Here is a 12130-nt window from a genome sequence, read left to right on the forward strand (position 1 = left end):
TAAGTCTCTGGTAGCTAACTCATCTTTAATACGCTCAGATAAGCCATGCCAGAATGCAGCATACAGGGCCTCGTCGTTCCATGCCAGTTCGGACGCCAGGATCTGGAACTGTATCAGATATTGTCCTACAGTACGTGACCCCTGGCGTAAACGGAGAATCTCGGATGAAGCTGAGGTTACCCGGCCTGGCTCGTCGAAGATGCGCCTGAATGTTGACACAAAGGCAGTGTAGGAAGATAGCAGGGTGTCGGACCTCTCCCATAACGGTGATGCCCAATCAAGGGCTGAGCCACTGAGAAGAGAAATAATGTAGGCAATTTTTGTACGGTCACTGGGAAAATTGCCAGGTTGTAGCTCAAACTGAATCTCACACTGGTTGAGAAATCCCCTGCAGAATCTTGGAGACCCGTCAAATTTTGCTGGCGTTGGAAGATGAAGACGTGGAGCAGAAATGGGTAAGGTGGGTGGGGTTATAGCTGGAGTCACTGTGGTTGACGCACCAGACGCGCCTGATCCACGGAGAGTTGTCTGAATCCCATCCAGCCGAGTAGAGAGATCCTGGAGACAGCGGATGATGTGGCCCTGTGCAGCCTCCTGATGTTCTAGTCGGGCTGCCAGTTCTTGCATCGGCCTGGCCGCTTGATCCTGGTCTCCGGCTGGATTCATTAGGTCAGTGCTTACTGTCACAACTGAGGGCCTGAGCTGACGGGAGGCAGCCTCAGTTGTAGGGGCTGAGATGTACCGGAACCTGGGAGGTTGTATCAGACCCCTGGACATGTAAGTAACATAAATAATAACTGCCCGAAGGCGTGACCACGACAACTTGGATAAAAGTCAATGATGTTTATTATGACAACTCCGCAACACAGCAGCAGTAAAAGAAAACGTAAAAGTCAGCAAAGAATAAATACAGTTCCTGGGTACTACAGGATGGCAGGAGCCACAGGGCACTGGTAGTGTGAGATAGTTCTTATGATCTTCTAGATGGAAAGTCCTTACCAGGCCCGACTGTAGCAATGGAGATAACCCAGGATTGTGCCAGCTGGTGTTCCAGGAAAAGCTGGGTTGCTGAAGATAAAACAGCTGCTGTGGATACTGGCTGGAACCAGACTGTTGTTAGCACGGAGTGGATACTGGCTGGAACCAGTTAAATAATAAATGAACTTGGGAGCGATGAAATATGAACTGAAATGTAGAACTTGAGAGCGGAGAAATAATAATACCGGTGGAGAGTGGTAAAGTGTAGAAAGGACACCGGCCCTTTAAGGGAAGCTGTACTCTGCTGGAAGCTGAGCTGGAAGCAGGTAATGTTGTAGCTGGAAACAGATGAATCCACAATGGATTGGAGAGTCAGGCTACACCGCAGGTGGAATGCTGGTGCGGGTCTCTATGGTGGAAGTCTTGAGACAGGAGCTGGAACCTGGAAGACAATCACAGGAGAGAGACAAACAGGAACTAGGTTTGACAACCAAAGCACTGACGCCTTCCTTGCTCAGGCACAGTGTATTTATACCTGCAGCAAGGAAGGGATTGGCTAGGCAATTATGCAGATTATCAATACTGAGAACAGATTGGTGGAAATGATCAGCTGACAGAATCCAAGATGGCTGCGCCCATGCAGTCACTTGGAGGGAAGTTTGGTTTGTAATCCATGTGGTAATGAAAACAGTAATGGCGGCGCCGGCCACCGGAGACAGGAGGCGCCAGGCTGACAGATGCACATCCAACCACGCGGACACAGCGGAGGCCGCGGCTGACGTAATCGCCACTCAGACACTCTGCATGCAGAAGTTCAGGGACGGCGGCGGAGGCCGCGGGAGACGCCGTGCCAGGTGTAATATGGCGTTTACTGTGACAGCGTCCCAGAGTGACAGGAGAGGATACAGGAATGTACACATCAGGATAACAGATGGGATCCGGTCCTGGAGCGCTGAGCCAGCCTTAGGAGGCATCTGATGGGTAAGAAATGGCGTCCAGATACCCGGATCGTGACACTATAGATTTGTCCTCTAGGATATGGGCACCGTTATCAGTGTCCCAGTAGGCATTATGCAGATTGTGATTCCTTATTTGCTTCCCTATGTAAATAAAACACATTTGGATCTATTAATGCAATGTGAAAGAATTCCTAACCTTTGTATTGTAGGCTTCTTCTGCCTCTGCTCTGCTTTTGCTTGCAATTTCCTCATACTGAGCCTTTACTTCAGCAATAATATCATCTAGGTTGAGAGATCTGTTGTTGTCCATTGTTACAAGAACAGAGGTGTCATTTGTCTGTTGGTGGATCTCCCCATGCTCCTGCAATATTAGAATATTTGTAAAGAGAACAGAAATTAAAAGAACAAAGCCAATCACTGCAACAGCGCAACAACCGGATTGGAACAGTTAGGGAGGTATTCAATTGTTTTCACCCCCTTCCACAGCCATTCTGTTTCTGCCCTCGGGGGCGTGGTATCATCATTTCAGCTTGCTACCCCTGTTATAGCCAGACAACCAACCCTTTACACAGCTAAACCTGATTATTATGGGTGCAATATGCGTAATAACAGAAATCATTTTAGAAAGGAGATTGGGCGTGATATATCATTTGAATACCACCCTTCGATTCCACTAATAAAGGACATTTCTGTTCATCATGGCTACTTGAATGTTTGTCATCCAACAATTTACATAGAGCTAATAAATTAATAAATTGCTGTAATCCAACTAAAAGATAATGTTAAAAAAATCCATTACAAAAGAGCATTGAACATGAAATGTGGTCGTCTGACGATAGGGAATAGCAACAGTTTTGGATGCGGAGCATAATTAATTAGTTGCTTCTGTAAGGTAGACTCCATTATGAAGTAGTCATACTAAAAATAGATGCACTGTCATATAGGCTATAGGAGTGCACCCATCTTTTCAATGATCCATAGTGTACAGGTAGGAACTACTGTATCATAGGTGTAGTACTGCATGTGTGATTGCAGTAAGGTTGTATTACAGTAACCTATGCTGTATAGATTTATATTTGAATTATTATAGTCTGTGCTGTCATACCATATATACTGATATCTAACGTGCTGCACCGTACAGATGAATAGAATTATAGTGCAAATGGATCACTAGGAACCAATGTGCACTAGTTAGATCAATACATATATTATTAGATCACAGAAACATATTGCGATTAAGATATTGCTTCATATACAAGAAATATCTGTAATTTCTGAATATATAAAGAGAGGGGTTAAAGTGGGCCAGAAAGGGTCGGAACTGCCTTGTCCAGCCCACCTTGCCCGGCCATGGGAATTCTGTAGAGCATCTCTGTAGTGCAGCCGTGGCTACTGCACAAATAGCTGGGGAGGGGGGTAGGCGGCACTGGACTGTTACTGATGCCCTTAGCCCACCTTCCCCAGTCCCCCTCCAATGGTGCTGGACTGCAGCGGGAATGAGGACCCGGCGGCACACTTAGAGCAGACACCAGTGACAGATAAGGCAAGGAGGGTGGGGGTGGCATTTACTGTGGGCATTATTATGTGTACAAGCTGCACTGATACCGTGGGCATTATTATGTGTATAAGCTACACTGATACCGTGGGCATTATTATGTGTATAAGCGGTATTGAAACCGTGGGCATTATTATGTGTATACTGTGGGCATGTGTATAAGTGGCACTGATATTGTGGGCATGTGTATAAGTGGCACTGATACCATATTATGTGTATAAGCGTAATTGAAACTGTGGGCACGTGTATAAGTGGCACTGATACTGTGGGCAGTATTATGTTTATATGGGGCAATGCTACCATGGTCATTGTGTATAAGGGGCACTGATACCATGGCCATTGTGTATAAGGGTCAGTACTGTGTAGCATAGCATGAATATGGGGCATTACTGTCTGTCGTACTCATAATGTTAGTAAAGGCACTACTCAGTAGTGTAATATAAAATAGAGGCACTATGTACAGTGTGATGACAATAAGATAGTGCTACTGTGTGGCGTAATTTCAATTGAGGTTACATAGAAACATAGAATTTGACGGCAGATAAGAACCACTTGGCCCATCTAGTCTGCCCCTATGTTACTATTGTGGGGCAACGCTGCCCCTTCCTTGTGATACCACACCTCTTTTTTGCGCTGCATGCAAAAAAGGGGTGTGGCAAAAAAATACAGTTTTGTAGTTTACAAGAAGGTACCGAACACCCTACCATCACCGCTGTCTCCGCCTAATGGGAGGGGGTTGGTGGCATGGAAATGAGTTCCACCACCTCTTCATTACCACTTTAAGCCCTGGATGAAGATAGATAGATAGATAGATAGATAGATAGATAGATAGATAGATAGATAGATAGATAGATAGATAGATAGATCGTGTCATTTTTCAAAAACAGCCTGTAACATGACTGTTAGGAGCTGATTGACTGAACAGTGGCATGTCAAACTCGGCATAGTGACATGGTGGTAATGTTATTTTAAAAAAACTGTAACTGTGTTGGCTTTAAATCACATTACTACTGTGTCATAGTAACATACCTCTCAACTGTCCTGATTTTTGCTGGACAGTCACTATTTTTTGGGTCTGTCCTGCTGTCCCACCCATGGGCCGCAGTGTCCCGCGGTGGTGGTGGGGCAGAGTTGTGAGGTCTCCAGTCACTTGCTGCTCTGTTTAGTGCAAAGCAGAGCACTGGTGAATAGACCTGGAGCAAGAGGACTGGGGACATGGCCAGCAGCTCACAAAGTACTGGCCATGCCCCCACTGTGACTAAAATGGGAGGCATGGCCTGCGGTCACGGCATTGCCACAAAGCCACATCCCCTTTCCCACACCTCTTTTCGGCAACACACAACTATCCTCCAAAATTGAGGATATTCAAAATTACATCTCCTCCCGTCACCCCTCTGCTGTCCCCTCTGCTCCCACCATCCCTCCCGTCCATCTATCCCACCCTGTCCTGCTTCCGTCCCACCTCAGACAAGGAAGTCCACTCCCTCATCTTATCTTCTCCCCCCACAACCTGCCACTTGGACCCCCTCCCCTCCCGTCTTCTCCGCTCCCCCCCCCCCACCCCCCACTGCCTGCTCCCACCTTGCTCAACTCTTTAACCTATCGCTCTCTACTGGCATCTTTCCCTCACCATTCAAACATGCTCTGGTGTCCCCTATTCTCAAAAAAGCCAACCTCGACCCTTCATCACTCACTAGCTACCGCCCCATCTCTCTTCTCCCTTTCGCCTCCAAACTACTTGAACGTCTACAGCCGTCTCACAAGCTACCTCTCTGACCACTCCATCCTTGATCCACTACAATCTGGCTTTCGCCCACTCCACTCCACCGAGACTGCCCTGGTGAAAGTCACCAGTGACCTGCTTTCGGCCAAATCCAAGGGCCACTTCTCCTTGCTCATCCTTCTGAACCTCTCTGCTGCCTTTGACACCGTGGATCACCCTCTCCTCCTCCGCACACTCCAAAATGTTGGCCTCTCTAGCACCGTCCTTGACTGGTTTACCTCATACCTCACTAACCGCTCCTTCTCTGTGTCTGCCTCCGGAACCACCTCACACCCTTCCATCCTTCCTGTTGGTGTCCCTCGGGGTTCTGTCCTAGGCCCCCTTCTGTTCTCCCTCTACACCTCTTCCCTGGGTGCGCTCATTAACTCATTTGGTCTTCAATACCACCTCTATGCTGATGACACAAAACTCTACCTCTCCTCTCCTGATCTGTCCCCCTCTGTCCTCTCTCAGGTCTCCAGCTGCCTCTCTGCCATCTCCTCCTGGATGTCTGAGCGCTCTCTGAAGCTCAACATGGATAAAACTGAACTTATTATCTTTCCCCCAGCCAGAGCAACACCCCCTACAAATATCTCTATCACTGTTGACAACACTATCATCTCCCCCGTTCCCCAACTCCGCTGCCTGGGCGTCACTCTGGACTCCTCCCTCTCCTTTGCACCCTACATCCAAGCTCTGGCGCAATCTTGTCGGTTCCAGCTACGCAACATTGCTCGCATCAGGCCATTTCTCTCCCAGAGTGCAACTAAACTTATCATCCACTCACTGGTCATCTCACGACTTAACTACTGCAATGTGCTCCTCACTGGCCTCACTTGCTCCCACATCGCTCCCCTCCAATCTGTCCTCAACTCTGCAGCTAGGCTCATCTTCCTCTCCCGCCGCTCCACTTCTGCCACTCCCCTTCAACAAAATCTACACTGGCTCCCATTCCCCTACAGAATCCTCTTCAAACTCCTCACCCTCACATACAAGGCCATCTCTAATTCCACTGCTCCCTACATCTCCAACCTCCTCTCCCTTCATACTCCCTCCCGCCCACTACGGTCGGCTGTTGACCGTCGCCTCTCCTCTGCCTTGGTCACTGCTTCCCATGCACAAGTTCAGGATTTTGCCCGTGCTGCACCCCTTCAGTGGAATGTGCTCTCCCGCTCCATTAGACTCTCCCCGACCTTGCAAAGCTTCAAACGGGCATTGAAAACCCACCTATTTATCAAAGCGTACCCCTCCAATGCATAACCTAGTCCTTAGGCTGCTCCTCCATCCCCCTGCCCCATGCCTTGGACATCTCTGCTTTGCTCGCATACCACCATCAGGCTTCTACCTGCTTGCTTGCACCTCATGTCATCTGTCTGTTGCCCCTCCCCACTAGATTGTTAGCTCTTCAGAGCAGGGCCCTCTTTCCTCTTGTCTAAACCCTCTTCTTGACACATTTCACTCAGCGACCATCTTTACCTGCTTTCTCTCCTGCTGATAAAGGCTCATCTCTATCTATGGCCGCCAGCCCCAAGTAGTACAATGATTACTCCTTCGCTACTTACATCTAAGGTGTATTATGTTTTGAGAACTGTGTTGCTCTTTGTTACCTGCACTCCATTTTTGTTATTTATTTACTGTTATGCTAAGTTTTGTCTCCCTGTACTGTCCTTTGTACGGCACTGCGAAACACTTGTGGCGCCCTATAAATAAAATGTAATAATAATAATAATACTGCACGGAAGGTTCTGACTGCCAAGGTACAGATGTTGGGAGGTATGTAGTAATACAAATTGATATACATATTGATGTGAGGGAATAATTTTTCCTACAGCAACAGTTATTTGAGGCTGCTGAGTAATTATTACCAGTTCATAAAGAGATTTCAAGAAGGCAATCTCATCATTGAGAGAATTCACTTTCCCTTCCAGTTCCACCTGGACTAGATAAGCTGCATCAACATCCTGTAAATGAAGTAAACATTTATATATTAACTGAACTTGGTTATTGATTTTATTTCATCTGATGTCATGGTCTTAAAAGGGCCACTAAACCCAAAAACGTTTAAAAAAATCTGACCTAACAAATGAGAAAAGTTTGGCCACAACATTCATAAACTGTGTAAGTAGCAGCTCCTATAGAGAAGGAATTATAATCTCAGTAATGTAACATTTTGAATAGAATATATATATATATATATATATAATATACTGGAAGAATCGGCGGCACTCAAGCAGACTGTCACAGAAATGCAAAAACGTGTCCCTTTATTAGCCTACATGTTTCGGGGAAACTCCCAGTCCTCAGGGCTAGACAAAAGTGAAAAACCACATACAAAACATTTAAATACATCACAGACAAAGATATCAGTGTGCAAATCATACTCACCTGTCCTCACGGCGCTGCCGCCCGCCTGCACACGTCGTCCGCTTCCGCGTCGCCGGGCTGTGACGTCACGGTGCGCTGCCGGAAAGAATCGTTCTCATAGTAACCAGTGTAACAAAGTCACGGACTCCCCCAGCACTGTAGAGCCTGTGGAAAACATACAAAAAACAAAAACAGCACATTTAAAATACATAGATCTCACTGGTCAAGGAGACAACTTAACAGCCCCTAGCAATAAATATATAAATGAACCATATATTAAGGACTAGCACTCTCATTAATCGACAACAGGGGCTCCTAATAAACTTATAACATTGTCACATTTTCTCCCATAAAGAGAATATAAACATCGTAAGAGCTAAAAAATGCAAAAAGGGGCAAATGCTCGCTAGGTAAATTAGAGGAAACACTGTAACCCTAGATTCTCGTTTAAACCACCAGGGGACAGTGTTCCCAATCTAAGGATCCAACGTGACTCTTTTTTCAAAAGCAACTTATCTCTATTGCCGCCCCTCAACATAATGGGGGTATGGTCAATAAGGATAGCTCGAATGCTGGCTGTTCCGTGTTTGGCCAACAGGCAATGACGAGCAAATGGTTGGTCACTTGATCCCTTCTCAAACGCCTTTTTAATTGCACTCCTGTGGAGAGCCATCCTTTCCCTAAATTGTCGTATGGTCTTGCCTACATAGGCAAGACCACACGGGCATGTAAGCAAATATATCACATGAGTGGTGGTACATGTAAGTCGGTGTTTAATGTGTATTTTCTGGCCTGTATGTGGATGATTAAAGGTAGTGCCAATCTGTAAAGTATTACAGGTGGCACATCCAAGACATCTATAGCACCCCATCTTGGGTCTAAGAAAATGAGCTTGATCAGATCTAGTCATATCAGTAACATCGAGTCGAACCACATGATCCCCAATATTGTTGCCCCTGGTGTGACTGGGCAATAATCTAGTATTGGCTAAACTACTCAATGCGCCCTCCGTTTGTATAATAGGCCACAGATTTTTAGCTTTTCTAACTATCCGTTTTGATCACGTAGTGAATCTGCTTACCCATGGCAATCTATCTGCTCTATTCTCCTGATAGGCCCTTGGGGTTAACAATTGTTCCCTAGATATATTTAATGCTGCCTCCTTGGACTTCTTTAATTCCTTAATCGGATAGCCTCTTTGGGCAAATTTAAGAAGCATTTCATCCAGGGCCCTGATAGTATCCTTAGGATCTGAGGTTATACGCCGTACCCGCAGAAACTGCGAGTATGGCAATCCCTTCTTTAAAGCAAGTGGGTGAAAGCTTTGATAATTCAGAAAAGTGTTCCTATCTGTGGTTTTAACAAACAAGGAGGTACTAAGTTGGCCAGACTCAAGAGAGATGGTGACATCCAAATAGTTAATCTGTTTGTCGTCAATCACATACGTAAATTTTACCACATGATCTGTCGCATTGTGTTGGTCCCACAGGAGCCTAAGGTCTTCCCTAGGGCCACTCCAACACACTATAAGATCATCAATATAGCGCCTGTAATAAATCACATGGGAACTAACTAAAGGATCAAGATGGAACATAGTATTCTCAAGATGGTACATAAACACATTGGCGTACGATGGGGCCACAGCGGACCCCATCGCACACCCCGATGTCTGTAAATAAAAGGCCCCATTAAACACAAAATAATTCCTTTTCAAAACCAAACTCAACAAATGCAGGAAAAAAGACAACTCTGGACCCTGGTAAATTGCATTACCCTCAATGAGTGCCCTTACCGCCTCCACACCTGCATCATGTGGGATGCAGGTGTAGAGACTGGTAACGTCAGCACTACATAGCAGGGCATCAGCAGGTACTGGTCCCAACCGTTGTAATTGTAACAAGAGGGACGACGTATCTTTTAAAAAAGAGGGCAAAGCCTGAACACAGGGATTAAGGTAGGCGTCTAGGTAGACTGCAATGGGTTGATACAATGAACCTCTCGCCGACACAATTGGGCGGCCTGGAGGGTTCACCAAGGTCTTATGCACCTTAGGCAAGGTGTAAAAAAGAGGTGCTACCGGGAAGTCTACCACAAGTGCAGCACAAACATCTTGTGTTATAATACCTGAAACATTGGACTCCCTTAGATAAGTATCCAACTCTTTCTTAAACTCATTAGTAGGATCTTTCTTAAGACATGAATAAACAGTGGGGTTACTCAACTGGCGATCACATTCAGCTATATACGCCCCAATATCCTGAACAACTATAGAGCCCCCCTTGTCAGCTTTACGAATTACAATGTCAGTTCTACTTGACAAATCCCTGAGGGTGGTGCGCTCTTCCCTGGTAAGCTTGAACTGCACCGGCTCATTCATAGCTTGGAGACCTTCCCTCTCCACCATACGAACAAATGTCCTAATGGACGAGTTTTGACTTGGGGGGGGTCAAATTGAGATTTAGGGGCAATCTTCAGAAGTTGTAAAGGAATTCCTGTTGAGGTCATCTCCAAAGGTGTCTGTGAGGAGGCTCTACTATTGAAATATTCCTTTCGTTTCAAAGTCCTATTAAGACGATATATTTCAGCCTTCCATTCCAGTGGATCTGGGATTGTGGTGGGGACAAAAGTCAGTCCCTTAGCTAAAAGTCCATATTCTTGGTCTGTAAGCGGAGTTGATGAAAGATTAAATACAAGTTCTTTTAGGTTCGTGGCGGTCTTAGCTCGTATGATCCTTTGATTTTGTTGGGACCTCCTCGTCCTCTGCCGCGTCCGCTTGTAGGGTTGCGGTTGGGGCGTGCTCGTGCACCCGATTGTGGCTGCCCTAAAGGGACCACTCTTTCCGTCGATGTCGAGGGTGCTGAGGTCGCATCTGAGTCACTAGCAGACGATGACATGCCTGGCTGATCCCTTCGTCGCCAATTTTGTTGTCGGCGTCTAAACGTGTTCTGAGGCTGATTAGGTCTTGAGCTGCCCAGCCAAGGATAAACCTGCCTTTGTGCATAGTCTCGTTGGACTTTAGTAAGTTTATCCTTCTTAAATCGTATAAGATCTTGCCGATATTTTTCAATCTGGGTATTCAGCTTACTCATCCAATCAGCCTGTGTATCAGCACACATGTTGACCTTATGCTGCTGCTCAAATGATATGATCTGTTCTTTTACCAAATTCAATTCTCGGGTGGACTCCACCACTAGTAGAATGAGGTCCATCGAACATTTATTTAGAATGGCCACCCACCGGCGACAAAATTGGGCATTGTAGCGGCCAATCGTCGGCGAGTTGGTAATCCTAAAGCCACGAGGAATTAAATTACTGCGGTAATAATCTGATAATGTTATACCATGATAGGTATAATCACACTCCTTTTGTTTTAATTTAGTCCATTGACGGAACAATTCCTCATTAGTATTAGAGATAGGTTCATCCATCAATCTCCTATCCACCAGAATGGCATTGGCCTCTGCATCTGAAAAACTCAGGCGTTCACGTGCATCCTGGTGCACTAATTCAAGCGTGGCGTCCATATCAGGGTTAGTTTCCATACTGAAGCAAATGTAAAATTTCTCAGATGTGCAGAAATAAACTCCAAGCTGTCAGCATCGTCTCCTGAGCAGTGATGTGATTTTAAAAAAGCTGCCAATGAATACAGCAACAACAGATATCTTAGTCCTGAGTAAAGGCTTCTAATAAACGGGTGCCATGATAAGGATAATGTCTATCCAAAAATATATAAGGAGATTATACCGGCACTCCAAACATCCATAGATTACTTAGCTGCGGTGCCCTCCAGGTCAATGAAGACTAAATATACTGGAAGAATCGGCGGCACTCAAGCAGACTGTCACAGAAATGCAAAAACGTGTCCCTTTATTAGCCTACATGTTTCGGGGAAACTCCCAGTCCTCAGGGCTAGACAAAAGTGAAAAACCACATACAAAACATTTAAATACATCACAGACAAAGATATCAGTGTGCAAATCATACTCACCTGTCCTCACGGCGCTGCCGCCCGCCTGCACACGTCGTCCGCTTCCGTGTCGCCGGGCTGTGACGTCACGGTGCGCCGCGGGACAGGATCGTTCTCATAGTAACCAGTGTAACAAAGTCACGGACTCCCCCAGCACTGTAGAGCCTGTGGAAAACATACAAAAAACAAAAACAGCACATTTATATATACATACACACACACACACACACACACACACACACACACACACACACACACACACACACACACAATCCCTGCAGTGTATAGTATATTAAGTACTATGCACTTTACATGTTATACTCTATTCCTGTACAATAGTGTTCACTTTATGGGTATTTGAAATCTAAAAACTCCATAGTGTTTTAAGTTAACACAGAGCACAATAACACCTTTGCTAGTCCTGGGTCCTTATTGGTAAAATATATTTTTGTGTGTGTTAGTGACTTCCAGCTACTTACAGCATGTTCATGTGTTACCAAAGTCCTAACATGAACATATATGCATGGGGTGGGGGGGGGGGGAGG

The 12130-nt window shown here is 45.8% G+C and overlaps 1 protein-coding gene across 1 annotated transcript in view; it reads right to left on the reverse strand.

Annotated features, from left to right (window-relative positions):
• LOC134990872 (keratin, type II cytoskeletal cochleal-like) overlaps positions 1–12130 on the reverse strand; it is a 45959-nt gene that overhangs the window by 14861 nt on the left and 18968 nt on the right. The window contains exons 4-5 of the mRNA XM_063950723.1: positions 7120–7215; positions 2134–2298 (exon numbers count right to left, since the gene is read on the reverse strand). Of these exons, the coding sequence (XP_063806793.1) occupies positions 2134–2298; positions 7120–7215 (261 nt within the window). The remainder of the gene's footprint in view (positions 1–2133; positions 2299–7119; positions 7216–12130) is intronic.

The sequence above is a fragment of the Pseudophryne corroboree genome, chromosome 2 (genome assembly GCF_028390025.1).
Source record: "Pseudophryne corroboree isolate aPseCor3 chromosome 2, aPseCor3.hap2, whole genome shotgun sequence".
Classification (NCBI taxonomy): Eukaryota; Metazoa; Chordata; class Amphibia; order Anura; family Myobatrachidae; genus Pseudophryne; species Pseudophryne corroboree.